The sequence below is a fragment of the Trichechus manatus genome, unplaced genomic scaffold (genome assembly GCF_000243295.1).
Source record: "Trichechus manatus latirostris isolate Lorelei unplaced genomic scaffold, TriManLat1.0 scaffold00249, whole genome shotgun sequence".
NCBI lineage: Eukaryota > Metazoa > Chordata > Mammalia > Sirenia > Trichechidae > Trichechus > Trichechus manatus.
The window spans coordinates 2,244,250-2,267,608 of NW_004444185.1; the positions used below are offsets into that span (position 1 = coordinate 2,244,250).

The window sequence follows — 23,359 nt, forward strand, 5'->3', positions numbered from 1 at the left end:
ACAGGGTCAGTGAAAAAGAGGAAGACCCTCAATGAGATGGATTGACACAGTGACTGCAACTGCGGGCTCCAGCATAACAACAACTGTGAGGATGGCGCAGGACTGGGAAGTGTTTCGTTCTGTTATACATAAGGTCACCAAGAGCCAGAGCCGACTAGACGGCACCTAACAGAAATCTGAGCATGCTGCAAGAAAGAAGTTAGAGCTGAGGGATTGAAAATTCAAGGCATGGATTCTATGTGCAAAGGAAAAAGAAGATATCCTATTCAGCAAGACCGTAGAGTATATAGTAAAGAGTTGGGATCAAGAATCTAAATGGAAGTCAGCTGCGGAAAAGGGGAATGGCCAATATGATCCCAAAGAAGGATAGGTGGTATGAAAAAACATTCTGAGGGGAAGAAGATAAAAGGCAACAGAGCTTGCCTCAGAATGGTCTAAGTCTTTCATTAAATAAGAAGGTAAGTCAGTCATCAGTGGAGAGTGAGTTAAATTCTGAGCAGAACAGATTAAGTCTGGAATAGCTACTCTTACAATTTTGTCTCTTGCTCAGCCAGGCAGAGAATGAATATGAAAAGGTTGAATAAAAAGCTGAGAAATATTTGAGCTGCCCTGAGGGCCCTGTGCAAGTAACCTAGCCTTAGCTCTAACATATCTGTATTATAATTATCAATATACCTGTTTGCGTCCCTGTAAGACATGGAAGTAGAAAATATGTTTACCTTGGTCATCACTCTATCTCCATGAGCATACAGCTACTCCATAAATATTTCACAAATGAATAAATATGTAATGGACACAATTTGCATAATTTTAAATTCCTTAGTGAACAATTAGTGTCTGACAGATATTATGAAAGAAGTAAAGAATTTCCCGAAATGGTATTTCAGCTGTCTTGCCAGACTTATAAAAGAGATGATCAGTCACCAGTTGCCAATGAGTCGACTCTGACTCACAGCGACCTCACTTGTGTCAGAGTAGAACTATGTCCCACAGGATCTTCAATGGCTGATTTTCCAGAAGCAGATCAACAGGACTTTCTTCCAAGGTGCCTCTGGATAGACTCAAACCTCCAAAACTTTTGGTTAGCAGCCAAGCGTGTTAATTGTTTGTACCACCCAGGGACTTCATAAAAGAGATAAGACTGTCCTTTTAAGTTAAAGATAGAATCTGTTCAATAAATGAAAAAGGCACCAGAGATAAAATAAGATCTCTACCACTAATTAGGTCAAATTAAAATTAACTTTAGTAAGAATTAAATCTATCTGAAGTTCTTAAGAAATAAGATAGTCTACATAAATGAAGCTTTCAGGTATTTAAAATCCTATCCTACCAATAAGAATCATAGTTTTACCTATTTTTAAAATCATTTTGGATGGAAATCTTAAAAAAAAATGCATTTCACATTTTCCACTCATCCAGAACACAGTTGAATGAACATTATCTCAATTATTATACTACATAAAGTGTGGAAAGTTGAGTTAAATGACAACTACAGGGCTCTATTCTAAGTAGACCTACACTTCTATACTTTTTAATTCCTGCCCTTTTTTTCTCCTCCCAGTTGACACACTGCTATCATCCAAGTGTTTGCCCACTTTTTAATTTGTAGTAGGCAGGGAAACATGTTTGTTAAAATTGTCTCAAGAATTAATTTATCACAGAATATGCTTTTGTACTATTTAAGACTTACCACCATGTGCAAATGTAGGCTCATCTACCCGTTTATTTATTATTATTTTGCTTTCTTTCTGATTCTTGGTTGTATTTCCAATAACTTCTGGTTGCCAAATAAATGGTTGTTCTAGCTAGTTATGGTTCCTTAGCCATTATGCCAGTTAAAAGAAGAAGAAAAAAAAGAAAATCCAAGCACCAACTTTAATGACTTCTAACGGAAAAAAAGTGATTAAACATAGGGATGTAATAACAGAAAAGATCCTATAAGAAAGACAAAGAACCAGGATGGGGTGTCTCTGAAGCCAAGAGAAGATAAAGTTTTAAGGAAAAATGCTTAGTATTGATAAGACATTATAACAAGATTGGTATTTTTATAATATACTCAATGAACATTTTATAAAATTATCTAAAACCACAAATCAAGGAAGGCTTATTTCATACAAGTCTTTTCATTGGCTGTAACAGTGCTGGCATTTTCAATCAATCATTATTTGTTCTGCAGACCCTTACTGGCCTGCAAGGGCACAGAAGTCAAATTGTGATTCAGAACAAAGCAGTATTTTTTAATATTTCCGTATTTCTGAATAGAAATGCTGCCATATTAAAATCTATCTAGTTGTTCTTGGTAATTATTCCATTTTTCCATCTAGAATTCTTAGTAAGTACAATAGATTGCATTCTTCTAAAACAGTGATTTTTAAGTCAAAAAAGCAGCAAGTACTGCATAAAATCTGAAGTATAAAACAAATCAAAAGCTTATCTGCTCAGCAGAATGGAATCAAGTATTTTCCAATAATTTTCAACACAAGTTAAGGATTATAAATTTGAAACAAATAAAAAAAAAAGGGAGGAGGCCACAAATGCCATCACTGATGTAGAAGCAATTAAAAAATAAACAATGTAAGCAATCTATGATGATCCTTTAAGAAGGAAAACTTGAAGTTACTAATATTAAGCTAGTCTTATGGTTGAGAGAGAACTTAGATAGTTCAGCTGTTAAGGTTTTTACACAATTTTCTGAATAAGAAGAAATGTATTTTCATTACATACTGAATATTTTACTCAGTGTGAACTATTTTTAAAAACTGCCAATAAACTCCCAAACCCAGAGACCATCTGTTTAAGAGCAACGAAAAAGCTCCTGCTAAAACTTACGTATACATGTAGAATTCAGACCTTTCTGTGCTCTTCTATATAAGGATGTAAAGAAAGCAAATTAATTGTGTTCCATAGCAAAGGTAAAAGAGCTGGATAAGAATCTTGTTTCACTGCTAGAGCTCAGAACTCTAGAAATCACTATAAAGGCTCACAGGGCAGAATCAAGCTCTAGAATCTCTACCTCTGATTTTTTTCTCAAACGGGAAAAACAGCCCAGGGTTAATCCCAAACAAAAACCATCTGAAGCTAAAATGACAGGCTTTAATTATAGTCCCCGAAATATCACAGAGAGTGCTTAAAAATGTAACTTCAATAACAGTCACGAACTGGTTCAACACACTTAACTGGTGGTTTTACAAACAATAATGAATGCTGCTACTCTTTAAAAATGAGTGTATCAAAGAGGAAATAACCTCCTTGGCATGCTTACAGCTATACAACACATTTGTTTCACTGCTTTCAAGCACCAGTGCTGGAGGCTCAGAGTAAGTCAACAGGAGGAGGACTCAGTCACAGCCGCAAAAGGTCTACAGAACAGATAGGATGATATGTTCGGGGAAAGGAACACACGAATAAGAGGTAAGTATTCAACAAATATAGAGTTAGCCTATAGCTTTTTGTTTTCCCCAAGAACTCTGCTACCATAATCTTTCATTTCTATTCGGTAGTTCAGAAACCAAAATGAAAAATTTACTAATACTAAAGGGGAAACTTTAAATATGAGATTTGTAAATGTTATGAGTAAATGGTCTAATCTTCTTTTCAGCTTCTCTTCCTTCCCACGGGAACTTGGAAGGTTAAGAAAAATTATTACTTAAAACAAATACATAGAAAAATGAAATGCATCAAATTTGGCATAAAGTGATAAATCCAGGAAGTATCTGGTGCAGAAACATACTTTGAAAGATGAAATCACTAAAACAATGACTTGGATCCTAATACTGTTATCTATTTTTTTTCCTTCTCTCAAACTAAAGAATTCTAAAATGCTTTATAAATATGGCATTTATATCAGCATTAACATAAACTTGTTAACATAAAACCCAACTACAAATAAGTATTCCTATCTGGTAAATCTTTTTTCTTTTTTCAGACCTTAGATGGGCTTGGAGGGTTTCTAGGAGGATGGCCAGTGTGTACGGAAAGTTCTATTCAGACTGCCATAAAAAAGGAATTATTTAGTGCTTTGACTTTCCTATTCTTCTGTACATTTTCTAAACTAAAGGTTAAAAAAAAAAAATTCAAGGGTCAAGAAACTCCTACATTTTTACTATAAGCACTGAAAAATATTAATGTATTTCCAGTTTCTTTAACTGAGGCCTATTAGGAACATAGTATTTTTGTGGGAATTGGCGGCATTGTCACAAATGCACAGAAGACCTTTTGAGGGGGGAGGGTAAGTTTAAGTGCCTTTACTGCTTTTTGAAATTAAAGAAAGAAATTAATACAATCCACATACTTTGTATCTAGGGGAACATCTCTGGTATTCAAGTTCGAACACAACTCTACTGCTACAGCAAAAACAAAAAAGAAGAAACTAATAAATTGCCTATTTTTCAAAGCCACTTTTTTTTTTTTTTTTTTTTTTTTACTAAGCCTTTCGAAATCTGAGTCTCTACCTACAGACATGGATAGATGCACGTATGGTCTCATTTTTGAGGACCTGAATTTTCTTTTTGAAGTAAGGAGTCAACTTGGCTTTGAGTGTCTGGCATGGGTAGAATGGCTTAAAAAAGCAGATGACCAGTCTAGCTACTGACCATGCTGTTCGGAGTCAGATCAAATCACAGAAAAACAGAGAATGGCTCTTTCTTACAGGTCTGAACAAAGCACAATTCCTGAGGACATTCTGCAGAGCACGTTTGATCACTTAACGTCTTCTAACGGATCTGGATCACAGTCAGAATCAATACCAGAGGAAATGAAACAGACTGGTGAGGAACAGGGAAATAAACTGCGCTGGGCAGCTCTTCTGATCCTCACGGTGATAATACCCACAATTGGTGGAAACATCCTTGTTATTCTGGCTGTTTCACTTGAGAAAAAGCTGCAGTATGCTACCAATTATTTTCTAACATCCCTGGCAGTGGCTGATTTACTGGTTGGATTGTTTGTGATGCCGATTGCTCTCTTGACAATAATGTTTGGTAAGTATTTCACTTTGTTCCTGCCATCAAACCACAGGACTGTGATATACTATTAGAGAACTAGCCATTCATTTAATCTCTATTTTCCTTGAAATAAAAGATGGACTATTTAAAAATCCAGTAAGTGAACAGTTCCTCATGTTTCATTATTTTCTATGGTTGATAATTAGCTTTAAAGAATAAAAAATAATTTCTTGAAAACAATTTTACTCTCCCAGTCATTGAAAGAAATCATTAAAAATATCAACCAAGATAACAATTACAGTGAAATATAGACCTATATTTTAACCTTTCCCCATTATCAATATATTCTTTTCTTGACAAAACAGTATCTAGGACACATGTGTGACAGGTATGTGTTGGATTAATTATTAATGATGAGGTCTTTGAAATCATGTAGCCCCAATTTAAAACTGGAATTGTTCTATGAAGTTCTTGTCATATCTCTTTAGAGTCTGTGTATTTTAGACTTGAACACAATTCTCACGTGTCATGTGAAGAAAAAATTGCATTTAGTTACTGAAGGAAAGGGTCTGGCTCAGAGCATCCCACGAGATGACCCATCTGTTTAATCTTCATGATATCTGACCGTCTGTGTTCTTGATGGAGCCCTGGTGGCGCAGTGGTTGAGGGCTCAGCTGCTAATCAAAAGGTCGGCAGCTCGAATCCACCAGCCACTCCTTGGAAACCCCATGGGGCAGTTTTACTCTGTCCTATAGGGTCGCTATGAGTTGGAATTGATTCGATGGAAATGGGTTTGTTTTGTGTGTGTGTGTTTGCGTTCCTGACGTATATATACTCCTCATATATATACGTGTGTGTGTGTGTGTGTATATGAGGAATCAGATCTCGAAGTTAGTAAGCGCACAAAACTCTGATTTATTACAGAAATAAAAAATGTAGTCTGATATTAAAATCTTAGGTATAATAAAAAGATAATGATATTAGAACAGACATAAATAGTTTCTGATTCACGCATAATCACACCTAGTTACAGAATCTGGGTAGACACAAATAATTCTGTTGATGAATTATGAGGGCTCCTAGATCCTTAGAACTAGCATTCAGAGGATATTTAAATTATTCAATGCTTACCATAAACTGATTTTCAATTCATTAATTGCTTAAGAACAATGATTATTTATAGCAGATATGGCTTCTTAGAGTTATATTTATACGGTAAGAATAAAAATATTTCAAGTTATAAAAGTAAAACTTAACTAGAATGCTTATTAGAAGGTAAAGAAAATGCTTAACAGAAGATAAAGAAAAACTGCTATTCAAACTGTTACACCCAGGCTTAAAATGTTACATTTTTATAAGTACTAATAGAAAGCCACCTAAACTAAAGTACTTACATCCCTAAATATAATCAGATGGAGACTGGTTTGAATTTCCCATTCTAACTCAACATTACCCAGGCTTTACAGTAAATCAAGAAAATTCTGTGGCAGGACAGGCAATAATGAATATGGTTCTACTGCTTTAATCAGAATCGCTACTCATTAATATTGTCTTTCCAGTGCTACATATTGTAGCCATGGGAAATAATGAAGAAATCTTACTCTAAAGGACAACCTTAATTCTAAATTAACAAGAAATAAAGTAAATGATTCGGTAGGAATATTTATGCATATTTGGTAACAATCATAAGGAGCCCTGGTGGCTTAGTGGTTAAGCACTGGGCTGCTAACCCAAAAGGCTGGCAATTTGAACCCACCAGCCGCTCCGCTCCTTGGGAGAAAGACGTGGCAGTCTGCTTCCGTAAAGATCATAGCCTTGGAAATAAGCATGTAATTCAAGCTCTAATCTCCACACACACCATAGCAGTTTAAAGTATAAAATCAATCTTTAAACTGTGCTTTGCTAGACACACAGAAAACTTTAAAATGCTTATCTTTTACTATCACACAATTTAATTAATGTTATATGGAACAAATGAGATTGAATAAGTTATGTAGAAGTCAATCTTAACTTTAAAATCCATGAGTCAATAAATATAAAAAACCTACTACCTGCAGGTAGATACTTAAATGATCAGCTAAATAGTCAAGGAATCTTAAAAGGCAAAGTTCCACGGCATTAAAACGAGCTGACAAACAAAATACAAAAACAGGTAAGAAATAATTCCAAGTAGTCTACAGGAAAACAGTAAGTATCTAGCAGTTGAAAACTAAGTTTGTATTTAACGTTTTGATGCTCAAAATATTTTTTAGCAACAAAAGCAGAGAATTCAATATATTTTAATATAAAATCTATGGACTGTCTTAGCATTTATGTCCTAAATAATTACGATACATATTTTTCAACAGTATTTTATTTTTTTAAATGTTAATTTTTATTTATAAAATAAAATCTTTCATAGCCCCAAACACTTTTACTATCAGTACTTATGCTGTAATGTGAGGTTAGTAGGAAAAAAAATTTTTTTAACATAAACTAATCTAGGAATTTAATCATTATTGGAAATATTATTTCATTAATTCACTATTTAAAACATTTATTGTATTTCCATAAGGAAGTTCATGAGACAGTACATGCTGCCCTCTAAAAAGCTTCAAAGGTTCCATGCATAAATTGGAAACTGCATGTATTCTAAATAGGGACCTGACTTCAAATACTAAGATTTTTTTGATAGCCTTTCACACATGGACAAATAATAAGACCTTCTAAACTACAAGAACTTCTGATAGCTTTAAAAAGCAGGAGTAGTATTTTTCTCTTTTTATAGGGATTATCTTCAGAATGGATGAGGTCTACACACACAAAAGTGCCCACTCTGTATTGACTCCACGGCAACTAACGACAACGACTTGAGTGATTTTATCTACCTAACAGAAACACAGTGAAAGTAACACACAACAGAAACTTCATTGATTCATTCACTGTACTAATAAAATTAAGTCAAAAAAAAAAAAAAAGAGCAGTGAAATAAAAAAAGCGGCCCCTGTGCACTTATACTGGAGGATATTTTAATCAACCATTGATTTGTATATTTCATCATATATTATTTGAATTTCTGTTTTACAAAGATGATGATGACTCTGGCAGAGCTCGGTCTTTTGAATGGTTAGTTCTCTATCAACTTTTCTGCCACTTCTTTCTATGAGCACAGGACTCGACCTTTACTTTATAGCTCTCGCTTTTACAACATTAAGGCTTAAAAAAGCCTAGGTGAGAAATAATAGAATGCAAAGAAAAACAGAATCTATGTCAATAACACAAAGACAGGGCATTCACAGTTTGAAAACGTGTCTAAATTTTTCCTTTTCTCTCTCTCTCCTTTCCTTCTCCCTTCACCTCATTAAAAAAAATGATTAAAAATGTAAAGGGGAAAAGTATGATCTGTAAGTTGAAACAGTATTTGTAGTACAATTGAAAGATGGTGTGTAGAAAAACAGAGGTTTGAGTTCTATCACCTTGTCTGTAAAATGGGTATGCTAATCTCACACTGCAGACATCTTTGAGATTGTCAAGTAGGACCCAGCAGTGACAAATGGCAGCTATTATTATAATATGTGAAGGGGTTATATATTTAAATATGTGATTTGGTTTAGATGTTAGTCTAAATAGAGATCAAAAAGATATACAGCAGTAAAAGAAATAAATCAGTTATTCGTTTATGCAGTGAAATGCTGCCGTCTACCCCAATTCTGAAAAGAGGGAGGAAAGCAATTATTTTTGAAAAGCAGAAATTTAAAAAGGGAAGCATTTTTATTAAGTATTAAATTATTTGAACTATTACTATCATACAAGGTATCTAACCCCAGGGTATCCCATATATTTAAATGCAGTGGAATAAAGAACAGCAGCAGCAGCAAAACAAAACAAAAACAGAAGCTTCATTTTAATAATTTAGCCCTGAACTATGTCTCCTTTTTCTGGAAGATAAAAGACAGAAGAAGAATCTCTGAGATTAAAAAAATGTTATTTGAAAACTACGTTCTTTTTGAACATAAGAGCTATTTAGAATTTGAATTCCTCCAATACTTTCATCAATTATTTATCTCAGTAAACTCTATAGGCACAGTCCTCTTGGAACAGCTTTGAAAGTATTGTCTTTTAAACCCTCAAAAGGGAAATAATTTTCCTCCAGATTTACAGATCAATACAAATTATTTTCTGAACAGATAACAGAACTTGGCTTTCCAAACTAAAATCTTGTCCAAAGGGCAGGCTGGTTTCAAATAAAATGAATCTCATCAAGAAACCGAATATCTGGTTAAAAACAGGTTTCTGCACGCACACGCACACGCACACGCACACGCGCACGTGCGCACACACACACACACACGCATGGCCCAAACGGCAGCGTATACAGGGTATATATGTTTCTGTGATATGCATATAATAAATACCCTTGCTGTTGAGTAATTTCGACCCTTAGCGACCCTATAAAACAGAGCAGAACTGCCCCATAGAGTTTCCAAGGAGTGGCTGGTGGATTCTAACTGCTGACCTTTTGGTTAGCAGCCGTATCACTTCACCACTGTGCCACCAGGGCTCCATGTATAATAAATAGCATAGTTAAAATTAATTCAACGGTTGTAAAAGGCATACTGTCATAACAAATTTAATTCAAATTTACACTGAGTTAAACATGTTCTCATCCCACTTCTTTTATCTTTTGCAAGTACCACTTTAAGTTCAATGGGACACATGCACTCTTGCTACAGCAGGCAGAAAGACAAACACTATTTTATACTGATGATATGGCTTATTGTTTCTAAGTAGGAGTGTCTTAATGGTAGGCCAGTTGGCTAGTTTCTGTCAAACAACAGTAGTGATACGAACTAACATTTATTGAGTGTTTCCTCTATGCCAGACACTGTTCTAAATGTTTCACGTGTACTACTGCATTTAATCCTCAAAGCAACCCTATGAAGTAGGTATTATTATTACCCTTATTTTACAGGGAGCACAGAGGAACAGAGGGGATAATCTGTCCAAGGTTACTAAATAAGTGGCAGAAACACAATTTGAATCCAGGAAGACTGACTCCAGAATTCCCACTCTTCAGCTCTATTATTCTGCTTTCTCAAATGCAAAGGAGAAATCATAACAACCAAAACTGTGATACCTAGCATACAGAGCCAACGTTTACAGTTTCTTAAATAACTCCGTCTAATAAAAGCGTCACAGAATTTTCCCCAGTGACAAAGGAGAACCCAGTGTTTTTCCAGTTAAAGATATATTTCATATTAAATGATATAGAATACTTGGGTCTCAACCAATACTTGTGTGAACTTTTGAAATGATTATCAGACTTCTTTTTTAAGGACAATATCAGACCCAGGCCCACATCTATGAAGTTGTTGGGACTTGTATGGGAGACAAGTAGAAATGACAATTCTATCATTCCTTATATATTGTGGTATTTAAAGCACAAATACAGTCATTTTAAACAAGATATTTGTGCTACTAATATGAAATTAATTAAATAATGAACTGCTGTAGGTCAAGACCTACCTAAGACTTGTTTTACTCCTATAATATTCAATAACTGTATTATTTTAGGTATACACAGAAATGCCATTATTTAAACCTTACTGAAATTAAATTCCTCTCTGAGTTAAATCTGGGATAGGGAAAAGAGGTGGAAAATGGTATTTGTTTTTCAGAGAATTTTTGTATGCTTTCTTTCTGTATGATAACAAATACTGTATAATCTAAACGCTTCCACCATTCTGTCTTAGCTTTTATAAAAGAGTCAAACTTAAGAATCCCAGAATAGCAGTAATTTAGTTCAAGTACCTGATAATTGATTTTCCCTAAACAGGCTCTTAGATATACTTATTTCTTCCTTTTTATTTTAATCTGTAACTCTTCCACTTTACGTTACTTAAAATTTTAAAAAATGTCCCAAGTTCTTAAGGAAGCAAGCTGGACAGAATACATTAAAACAAATAAATGTAATTATAAATCATTAAAATTTTTTAAACTCCAATAAAAATAATACATAAAGTTTTGGAATAGTTAATGTATCTTACCACATCAACTTAACATTTATTCAGTTATTCTGAATATTAGAAACTGCTCTGACCTTGAGCCTATCAAATTAATACTAACTGAAAAGACAATTTTAGACTGAAAGTATCTAGACTAGAAAAGTCCTTTTGTAAATTCAGAATATTTGTAACTTTTTAATTTTATAAATTCTTAGATTACCTGAAACAGGCAATTAGACAAGTCTTTTTTTCTTTTTGCTTTGTGCAAAAGATTTCTATTAATTTAATGCAATTGTCTGGTATTTTTATGTTAGTTTCACAAAAACAGTCTATTTACCAGTATTTCATGAAACTCAGAATCATAAAGGCTAATCAGAAAGATTCATTTTTTTTAATCCTAAACCTCAGCCTCATGGTCTCTATCTTGCTTAAAGAAATTCTGTATCACATCTCCATATTTCTACTGTTAACAGGAAGAAGGCACTGACTGAACTAATAAAATTCTAGTGATTTGCATTAATTTTAATTCCTACTTTCTGCCCCTAAACTGGGAGTTATAAAATAAATTCATTCTGCTGGAAAGTGAAGCTAACAACACTTCATAGACTCAATTAAATCAGCAGTAAAGAGCTTTCTCTCTTAGCCTACAACTAGGGGTATGTAGGTCAGATAGTCTAATTCCAAAGACATGTACTTTTTTCTATGAAGAGTTCTATGGTGGCTTCCTGCTCATGCCTACTAGATTTATGACTGGAATTTTCCAGACTGTAATTTTCAAAAATATAACCCTAATGAATTAGAATAGCTACATAGGTAAGCGTTAAGTAACAAACCATTTTAAAAAATGATAACATACATGCATTTAAAGAAAGGAAGCCTAAGATACAAAACATTAATTATTTGCCTTTTTAATACTTAACTACAATCATAATCTCTGGTTGTAGTTCTAGATTTGAGTATTTTTCTATTTCCCTAATCACAGTTCTAAATCCAGAACTTCAGTTTAGAATGCAGCACCACTTCAAGTAATTTTCACAACAAAACTCTCAAATCCTATGAGGTTGTTTTCACACTGCTTAGACTGTTAGTTTGCCTTTAAACTTTGGTCAAAGAATGCATTGTTGCCTTTGACGTTCAGGGTTCTTTTCCACCAACCAACAGAAAACCTGAACTGAATGTTATGGCTAAGAGGGATATAGAGTCTCTCTAAACACAGGTTTCTCTGCTGTACTTTATTTCTTTATTTTGAGAGGCCTCCCATAAGTTCCTTTCTACAAGTCATTCTGGGTGAGTTTAAAGATAACTATCCTTCACCAGAAAACCTAGGTGCATCTTTCAATACTTGGAAAGCAGTACTTCTCAAATGCTAACGTTTATACACATCACCTGGGCATCTTTTTAAAACGCAATCTGATTCAGTAGTCTGGGAGGAGGCCCGAGAGCCTGTATTCCTAACAAGTACCCAAGTGATGCCAATCCTTGCTGATCTGAAGACCACACTTCGAGCAACAAGGTTCCAAAGAACACTTTCAATTAACAGTTAAGTTTTGATAAATAAATTTCCCCACTCCATATTCAAAGACTTAACTGTACCTGAATTTTGCTCATCCGAAAAATCTGTGATATAATCTCTACGGTCCTTTCCAGTTCAACGGATCTATAAAATTTACCACCTCCACCCCTACTCCCACCCTAAATTCAACAAATAGGAAAAGTCTGATTACAGTAATTTACTTCAAAATATGAATGACTCCTTCCACCCTGATGCTCTTCTTCCTTTTTAAGAAGCTGCCGAACATGGAACCAAGTACCAAGCAATCGTTTATCCTTTTTAAATAAAACCTCATACAGATTTTATTTATTTTTGGTCCAAAGAAGAAATACTTTAATATTCCCATTAAGGATACCACATAGCAACACTGGAAACAAGACGTACCAAAAAGTGAAGCTGTCAGCCTTGCTACCTTTTTCGTGAAGTAGCCAAATATTTTCCACAGAAATTCTACTCAATCCTTCAAAATAACATATTCAAGTCCGTTGTTCCCTAATTTGTGTCCCCCCACTCCTTGGGCCTGGAATGCTGGCAGTAAGCAAACCTCACTCTATCCCCCAGGTTTCTGAATTTAAACAGTGCACAAATGAAGGGTCTCTTGGTGCTCTATAAACCTAAGACATAGGTTATCCTGGTCCTCTTTCCTTTATTTCATTAACTTTATACACGTCAAGATCAGGTGTACACTTGCAAAAAGCAGCAAGAAAAGTAGTTTAAATTTTGTCAGTGGACACACAACAATTAAATAATTCAACAGTAACCCTGCTGCTGTCGAGTTGATTCCGACTCACGGTGACCCTATAGGACAGAGCAGAACTGCCCCATAGGGTTTCCAAGGAACAGCTGGTGGACTTGAACTGCTGACCTTCTGGTTAGCAGCCGAGCTCTTAACCACTGCGCCACTAGGGCTCCCCTTAAACAGTAAAGGGGACTTAAAATATTATCTCCTATGCATGACATTTGTTCTATACAGAAATAATCTGCTTTCATAGTTTCTTGTGTGTGTTTTGTAAAATGGATCCTCATTGAAATATTCTAGGGAGAACCCCGAAATGAATTTTAGTTCTTTTGGAACTGCAAACACTAGGTAGTGGGTGTATGTGTAACACATAATGTATTTACACCCACATATGTACAGACACCTGTGTAAGTAAATTTGTTGGAAAACTATGTAGAATATTCACTATCACACTCAAACCTAAGATTAAAACAAAAAGGGTTAATATTTTTAAAGTGCTTAAGCCTGTATGAGGTACCCAGTAAGTGATCTATAGTTTGTTAAATAAATTAAACATGATGTCTAATTCTGAGATCTTTTTTAAACTAAAAGTCTGTGTTGCTTATTACATCTCCAGTGTTTGATGAGAATGATGGAATGTGGAGGGGTAACAATTCATTTTTTTTCCCAAGAAAAGCTGAAGCCATTCCTTTTGCAAACTTGATTCAAGAATGACTCCTGTCAAAAAGAAAACTCAAATCACTCCATTTACTTATTTCACCAAATGAGAGTCTGCAGCAACAAAGATCATGTTGCTAGTTATTGCTAAAAGAGAGCCAAAACTCAGGCCTCCTTGAGACTCCTATTCCAATACTCTTTTACCATATTATATTGTTTCCCCTATACGGTAAAATGTTTTATTTCTTCTACACAATAGCAATATAAAAATAAATTTTATTTGAATAGCAAGGTTACGTTCCAGTTGAAATGTTATATAAATTTTTAAAAGATTACAAAAGGAATGATCAAAAAAGGAAAAGTCAAAATACTGCTAAAAATTATGCTAAACTGGTGCTGGTTTTAGAAAGAAAAAAGATTATAATTACTCTGCACAATAAAGCATATTAAAAAAGTACCATCTACAGAAATATTTAATATTACTGTCCCCATTATCCAAAATTAAACATCATCTCGTGAAGGTTAAGTCACAAAATTTCAGATAAATAATGAGAAAGATTGAAAAATAAAAAGGAACTGCAGGCTGAAGACTGCCATTTTTCAGGAGAAGATGTTTCTGTTTTGTTTTTCTTTCTTTCAGAGCCAATGTGGCCCCTCCCACTTGTCCTATGCCCTGCTTGGTTATTTCTTGATGTTCTCTTTTCTACCGCATCCATCATGCATCTCTGTGCCATCTCAGTGGATCGTTACATAGCCATCAAAAAGCCAATCCAGGCCAATCAATATAACTCCGGAGCTACAGCATTCATCAAGATCACAGTGGTGTGGCTGATTTCAACAGGTATGTGGGGAATGTCAGGCTGTGTGCTGGTGTGTACACAGCCCTTGGTTTCATTTTTGGAGCCCTGGTAGCACAGTGGTTAAGAGCTCAGCTGCTAACCAAAAGGTCAGCAGTTCAAATCCACCCGCCGCTCCCTGGAAACCCTATGAGGCAGTTCTACTCTGTCCTATAGGGTTGCTATGAGTCAGAATCGACTCAATGGCAAGGGGTTTGGTTTTTTTGGTTTGATGGTTCCATTTGCCTAGGAGAACACCAGGTCTGGTAGGCCATGAAACTCAGCACTTGAGGTCAAGGTAGTCTACTGAGGTACCAACACAAGGTTCTTTCATTACATCCATCATATAGTTTCTAAACCACACTGTCAGCAAAAAGTGTGACAAAGCAGAAAAGTTGATGATCTCAAAAAGAACAATCTGCACAGTCTGTACTGAGCCATCTTCCTGCTTTGATATTGACATGTAGGAAAGCGGTCTTTATATTTGTCAAGAGAAGATCATTAAGGTCTACCAAGTATACAGAATCCCACGATTCCATTAACGTAACAAGAAATAAAACACATCTTAAATTAAATCTGAGAAGATAAACAGGAAAAGAGAAAAATGAAAAACAAAATAATACATTTTGTAGGCAGTTATCAAAGATCACAAATTCACCCTGGAAGCCTATATTTCCATAACTGTACAGACTAAAAACAGTGAATTTAAGTTTCTGCTTAAGTGTTTAAAATCTTTAGCTAGAAGTTGTAAGGGAGATGCAAACATGTTAAACTGATGTTCAGAAATGATTTATAAAAAGAAATCACATTTCCTCTAAATTGCTTTATGTCCTAGTGCCCATCTTCAATGCTCAAAAATAGATGCGATGATAGAGTATCTCAGCATGAAGTACAGTGTAATCGATAACTTAAACCTCTAAGTTAATATCAGAAAAACAGATTCACAACAATTACTATGATCATTAGCAGCCTGACAAGCAGATTCAATTCTTCCTAGTAAAATAAAATCAAAACCAAAAAAACAAAACCCACTGCCGTCAAGTTGATTCCAACTCATAGTGACCCTACAGGACTAAGCAGAACTGCCCCACAGCATTTCCAAGAAGCACCTGGTGGATTTGAACTGCTGACCTTTTGGTTAGCAGCCGAACTCTTAACCACTAGACTACCAGGGTTTCCAAAAATAAAATCAAAAAGGAAAAAAATCAAGAGAGACCTGGAATGCTAAAAGGAAGGCTGGGGCAAGAAAAAGACCTGACTTCACTCTAATCAGGAAGAACACTGTCAAAAAAGCGAGACACTGAATCTTTATATTCCTGAAATAATGATATCAGAATGAAACCTCTTTTGAGAAGCTTGTAGGTAAAAGCAAGGAGTGTTACTATTCTGGCTTAGAAAGACAGTAGGGTCAAGGGCAAGTCTACTCAGGATGGAGAGGTTTATAAGCAGTGAGAAAGGCCAGTTTTGAAGGCAGGGTCTGATTGACAGAGTAGAAGAGGTCAAAAAAAAAAAAAAAAAAAGTCTAGGGGAGGGGACGGGGGAGAAGATGGGTGACAATGATCAAATTTTGAAGTGGAGAGGAGGAAAACCACAGCAGTTCATGTCAACTTACCCATGTCTTTTTAGTACCCTCACTGCAAGGAGAAAGAGGGAAAAAAGAGACGATGTGAGGTGTGCAGGTGTGTAGGTGTAGGGGTTTGTGTGTGTGTGTGTGTCAGAGGCAGGGGAGAATAAGAGAAAAGAATCCTAAAGAAAAATGAAAACATTTCAAAGTGTGAAATACAATCAAGCCAATAAAGTAAACAGCCTGTTGGCTGAAGAGGTGCCTTGATTAAGGCTGGATAACATTAATTTATAAATTCATCACATTTTTATTGAGTGTCTCTGATGGACAAAGATGAATGAGTGTAAAAAATCTTTTTACTCAAGGAAAGCAAATATATAAACAAATGATACTAATACAAAATGATACGTTTATGCAGGAGAGAAAAGAACAAAAGACTCCAGATTTACAGATTTGAAAGCCATCTGAGAAATTTACTTCTTTTTCAGATTAGAAAAAAATTTAGAGGTTTTGAATAGCTGGCTCAAGGACTCGTCACAGTTCTTCAGCACCCAGGCTGAGATCTCACTCTAATTCAAAGCTCTTTCTAGTTTATCACACTGTGTCTTGTGAAACTAACCAGGAAAATTTAGTAACTTGGTAAAAGAAATAGACGATAAGGTTAGTCTGATTTTTTAAATCTTGCAAAGTACTAAACAGAGCTCACTTTCTTCTGCTGTATTTAAGGTTACCCTGAAATACCTAGAAGAGTAAGTTAACAGTATAAAACGTATCCAGTGAAAACTTATAAAGTGATTGACCACCAAGCTGGACAGGAAGATAATGTGAGCCTCAAAGGGGAATTAATAGAAATTGAAAACAAAGAAGGAAGGAGGAGTTAGAGGTCAAGATAAGAATAAAGAAAAGTTCAACAACACTGAAGCAAGATAAGAAAGGGAAATACCAAAGTCCATCATTTTTGGTATGGGATAGTTTTAAGTGGACTTATAGATGACCTCAGGGCTGCAAATGATAATAATTAGAGTTCAGAAGTTCAAGAAATATAAAACTAAGGTGTAAGAAGTTTGTCATCAATGCAATGAAGTCATGGAAGATGATGGAGCAGGTAGAGAGGAGGACTATAGTAAGGTACTGAAACCACTGAGGAAGATGGAAAATGTCCTGGAGGTTGGTAGATGACCTGGATGGAGAAGAGAGTGGTGTAGTAGATTAAATACACTTCAAAAAGGGGGCAAAGGACAGTGGAATGATGACCTGGAAGTAACAGTGTAAAGCAGGAGCTGGCAAACTATTTCCGTAAAGGGTAAGATAGTAAATACATTAGGCTTTGCAGGCCATGTTATGGTTTCTGTCACAACCACTCATTTCTGCTGTGATAGAGCAAAAGGAGTCGTAGACAATACATTAACAAACAGGTGTGACTGTGTTCCAATACAACTTTATTTACAAAAACAGAACGTGGGCTGTGTTTGGCGAGCTGAGTTTGCTGATCCCTGGTGGAGAGCAACAAGTACACAAAACCATCTTTCTGGTGCTGCAGAAGAAGCAGTGGCCTCCATTAGAAAGGGTTTGAGGAAAACAGTCTTGCGAAGGGCTTTTTAGCTACCAAGAAAGGCTGTGCAGATGATAGGGTGCTTCTGGATTCATAAAACGAGACAAGAATGCCAGGGGTTTCTAAAGATCACTTAATTCAGACTTCTTTTTAAATATTTACTGTTTCAAAAGGAAAAGATTCAGGCTGAACTCCTGTCTTGCTTGTCTTTCTAATAAGCTACTTCCCTAAGCAAAAGCATATTTAAATACCTAGTTTATGGTATTTAAAGTATTAGAAAATCAGCCTAAGGAACATAGTTTTCATATCTACTAGAGAAACTCTAAGTCTTGAAAATAAATTTCACAATTCACATGCTCTCAAATTTTTAAACAGCATTTATTTAAAAAAAACAAACAAAACAACGAACCCCTTAGCTGTCCCTAAGAAGTCAAAAGGAAAGGATTAAGGGACATTCACAAATGTCAAAAAAATAATGTCAACAGATCTCTATTCAGAATTAAGATGTCATTAATGTACTCAGATGTCTCTCTATGGCAACTAGATTGGCTACTAAGATAAAAGCAGTTTCTTTTCTGAATTCCTTTTCCTTGACTCAGGAAAGAACAAGAAGCATAAAAACAGATTATGAAGGAATGGAGAAAAAAATGAAGATCTTTCCTACTATATCATGGACATACTATAGCTTTAGGAAAGCTTTACTTATAAAGCTGAAATCACTTACCAATATTGTTGTTTAAAAATAGCAGATTTGCTTACTTATATGCCATTTGTCAGGTCTTCCATTGCAAATACTTTGACAGAATTTTGTACTGTGGGAACCAGGAATTACAATGCACTAACAAGCATAAAGTTACTAGGACATACTCTAAAAGGACCTAAACTAAGAATCATGTCATAAAACTGACTCAACTTATTTTGTTACCTCTTCCTTAGGCATTGCCATTCCAATCCCTATTAAAGGTATAGAGGCTGATGTGGGTAACCTAAACATCACTTGTGCGCTGACAAAGGACCGTTTCGGCAACTTCATGCTCTTTGGCTCACTGGCTGCCTTCTTCACGCCTCTTGCGATCATGATTGTCACCTACTTTCTCACTATCCGTGCTTTACAGAAGAAAGCTCACTTGGTCAAAAACAAGCCACCTCAACGTCTAACATGGTTGACTGTGTCCACAGTTTTCCAAAGAGATGAAATGCCTTGCTCATCACCTGAAAAGGTGGCAATGCTGAATGGTTCTCTCAAGGACAAAACTATGCCCAACTCAAGTGAGGACATATTTATACGAAGGATGGCCACAGTTGGAAAAAAGTCAGCGCAGACCATTTCCAATGAACAGAGAGCCTCAAAGGTTCTAGGGATTGTTTTTTCCCTCTTTTTGATTATGTGGTGCCCCTTTTTTATTACAAATGTAACTTTAGTTTTATGTGATTCTTGCAATCAGTCTACCCTCACTAAGCTCCTGGAGATATTTGTGTGGATAGGCTATGTGTCCTCAGGGGTAAACCCTTTGGTCTATACCCTCTTCAACAAGACATTTCGAGATGCATTTGGACGATACATCACTTGCAATTACCAGGCCACAAAGTCAGTAAAAACTCTTAGAAAATGCTCCAGCAAGATCTACTTCCAGAGTCCAATGACAGAGAACTCTAAATTTTTCATGAAACACGGAATGAGAAATGGGATTAATCCTGTCATGTACCAGAGCCCAATGAGGCTCCGAAGTTCAACCATTCAGTCTTCATCAGTCATTCTACTAGATACACTTCTTCTCACCGAAAATGAAGGTAACAAAACAGAAGAGCAAGTCAGTTACGTATAGTAGAACCGGCACAGCTTGCATCTAAATAATACAACGATCAGTAAGAAGATGAACCGCCATGTAAATGTGTCAAAAATTATATAAAAGAAGAATTTTATGTCATATATCAAATCATCTCTTTAAGAGTTATATTAAGATTATCCAATTTTCCTTATTTGGGTAAAATTATTAGATAAAAAAATCATTTTATATAGCTGCAAATGAAAATCTGACATTCTGGTTAAATATCAAGGTATTCAAATACAATAAAATACATCAATAAATATCAGCTTTAAAAAAAGAGTCATCATAAGAATTTATTAAATTCCTAATTGAATGCAAAGCTGTGCTAAGAATGAAATTAAATAAGCAGCCTTCTCTTCAAGGCCTAAAAAGCATAAGATATGGTGCAAAATAACAGTGATATGAACAAAGAACTAAAAATAAATGTATAAAACAATGATCACATCTGGAGGTGAGTTAAGATTGCCATTTACAGTTTGGCCTGGTTAAATATAGACATGATCTTCCTTTGATCAGGAAGTTGTCTTGATGGAAGGGGTAGGAAGACAGTAGTGGATATCACACAAAATAATAGGATCTTAGAACTAGAACTGGTGGTTAAATGGCTAATACCAGGCATCTATTCTGCAGTGGTGAGGCTACTGGAGAAGGAGGAGGAAAAGCAAATAAAATTACTGTCAGGTATTTTAATACCTTAAAGGTATTAATGAACATGTGTACACTGGAGGCATGGGACCTCAATCCTGAGACCTAAACTTTAGTGATCTCATAAAACCGAGATCCAACCTGCCTGTTTCTGTAGCTGCCTTGGTCCTGTGGACTCTTGTCTAACCTGCCTGAAGATGCCTGCCCAAAGACTTGGTTGAAATTCTGGCACAGAAATTTTTTATTCACCCTTTCATCTTGCATTATACACATACGGGCATTAAGCCTAATTTTGTTCTAAACTTATTTTGATTTTTAATATGAAGAAAGAATAGTAGAGAGAAAATGGGCTCTGAAGTCAGCTAGGTCAGGGGATGAATCCAATCTGGGCCACTTACTAGACAGCTGTTTGAATTTAGGAAAGAACTTAACTTCTATGAGCCTCAGTTTCCTCATCTACATTTCTTAGGGTTCTTACGAGGATGAATACATGGTAGGCATTCAACAAATGGTAGCCACTTTCATCTATTTACTGGTGATATTTTATTTTTATGCTACTCTCATAAACAGCAAACAAAACTGTAGGTCTGAGAGGGTCTGAAGTGAAAACAGCCCATACATTAGGTTTTCCTTTTCAGACTGACCCACACTGATGACTCAACTATTCCCTTCCAGGCATCTCAGTCTAGGAAAATTCCCTCAAGGAATGTGTTGGCTATGGAGAATCTCAGCATCAGAGAACCGGGCATATGTTCTCCCAACAGCAGAAACCTTTTCCAGAACATGGTTCTAGACAGGTCCTCATCTGTACCTTTTCATATGAGCTCTATATCATCTGCCTGGAAGAGTATAACTTGGAAATTTAATTCCTAAATCATCAAAGCTTCAGGCACCTTTCCCGACTAGTCTAAGATTTTTTCAGAAGCATTATCTGAGAGAAGAGGTAAAATAATTTATGTTCCTAAAAAATAAATAAAATAAACCATTCTTCTCTTTCTTGGTTCTAGTCTCTAATACGATGGTTTTGGCATATGTTAAGATTTATAGTCTTCCTGCCAAGACACATGAAATCGTTGCGTTTTCAGATATCACTCTAACAGTACTTCTGTATTTTATTCATTTGAAGGATACATAAATGTTTCAGAAAATCTAAATACTAGTATTGGCAATTACACTGCCAAAGTTCTATCCACAGACAATTTAGATCAAAGAACTGTCTTCCCACATGCTCTGTACTGCCTCTAAACATGTGTATGTGTTTAAACAGTACACATAGACAAACTATTTACATTTAATTTCTGGGGAAAAAAAAAATCCTTGCTTACAGTTAGCAGAGAGCTTTCTATAATTAATGAGAGCATTCTAGTATTTCTATAAGATTTTAGAAAATGAAATACAACTCCAATATCAACTAGTTCTGAAAATGTACAACAGCACAAAATTCTTACCACTTTGATATAGAACTAGTATTTCCCTTTTCAAAACACTTTGAAGAAATCTATATTCTAAAGCAAATCTCAGCAGTTACGGCCCATAAAACAAAACAAGACTAAATGGGCACACCAGATGAGGGGCAAGGACGAGAAGGCAGGAGGAGACAGAAAAGCTGGTAATGGGGAACCCCAAGGTCGAGAAGGGGAGAGTGTTGACATGTTGTGTGGTTGGCAACAAATGTCACAAAACAATATGTGTATTAACTGTTTAATGAGAAACTAATCTGCTCTGTAAACCTTCATCTAAAGCACACACACACACACACACACACACACACACACACACACACACACATCTCAGCAGTTAAATACCTCTGTGGTAATAAAGAGATTCTAATAGTCTCACTTCCAAAAAAAAAAGCAATAGACTGTAAGTCTTCAAAAGAATTTCTCAAATAGTAAAACAATAAGGAAAGAATTAGAAGAAGTGGGCTGCATACTCTTCTAATAGTAGCCAGGAATGGATAGGAAAGTTTGACAATAAATCCATTTTTACCTCAGCAATTAAAATGTTTTTAGAGCATGAAGTTTGCAGGTATCAATGCTTTTTAAATAAAGTACAGGCACTGAAAGTAATAAGGCATTTAAAGAAGAAAAGAAAATCATCAGGCTTTGTAACAACTCTATTTCTCTTTCAAAATATTTTTCCTACAAATTCAAAAGGATTTTCAGAGTCTACTATGCCTTCAACTTGATATAAAGCGTATTTTACCCAGCATGGAGCCTGAGCTCCTTTTTAAGGAAAGGTGACTGGATTAAGGAGACAGCAGCTTTTTAAGACAAAATGAATTAAAAGCACCAGAACTCTATTTGTCCACATATGAAGGGTCTGAAGAAAGGTGTAGCTGTTATCCAACATTAATTTCCTACCTCACTGGAGCCTTTGGGAGCACTTCAAGGGGCCACTCTAATTGGCTAGCATTCTTCTGGTGGCAACAAAGCAATACAACATAACAAAGCCAATGAAGGTGCCCAGTTTCTCTTCATTTATCTAAATCGGGATTATTTATGACTGTAGGCCTCGGTATCTTTCTAAACTCTATTTTTAAATTATTAAACAATTTTGAAAAGAAAAATTCATTTTATTCCATATTATTGCTAATTGATGAAGAAGGAAAAACAAAGGTCTAGAAAAAGAACAATAAAAGACAAGGAAAAGTCACAACACTCAAAACATAACAAACACAAAGATGCTGAGGCAGAAACAGAAAACAGCAAACAGAGAATATGTATCAGATTAAGATATAAAATTGTGACTGGAGACATCGTAAAAATGATCCACACATTGGGTGGCAACTGGTTGACTGCTAGGGTTCCTTCAAATTCTAAGGATCTATGATGATGTAGTGTTTTTATATTCAAGAAATCATTTTTTATGGTCTAAGAAATACTTGCACCAAGAATCTCTCTCTTACCTTGTCAGATCCATCCGTATCTGAAAATGTGAGTGTATAAATGTATACACTGACAAATATTTAGTTTCATACTGTAACAGCCTAAGTCACAGCAAAGATGGCCAGGGACCACCAAGATTGTCTCATTTCGAGAAACATCTATATCAGATC

General features: G+C 35.4%; 2 protein-coding genes across 4 annotated transcripts in view; one reads left to right on the top strand and one right to left on the bottom strand.

Annotated features, from left to right (window-relative positions):
* Positions 1 to 23,359, bottom strand: part of PSMD1 (proteasome 26S subunit, non-ATPase 1) — a 108,403-nt gene that overhangs the window by 50,445 nt on the left and 34,599 nt on the right. The gene's annotated exons all lie outside the window — the stretch shown is intronic.
* On the top strand, positions 110 to 21,934 carry HTR2B (5-hydroxytryptamine receptor 2B). Its single transcript, XM_004389505.2, has 3 exons — positions 110 to 4,979; positions 14,516 to 14,716; positions 18,764 to 21,934. The coding sequence occupies exons 1-3, from the start codon at positions 4,634 to 4,636 to the stop codon at positions 19,651 to 19,653; spliced, it is 1,437 nt and encodes a 478-aa protein (XP_004389562.1). The 5' UTR covers positions 110 to 4,633; the 3' UTR covers positions 19,654 to 21,934.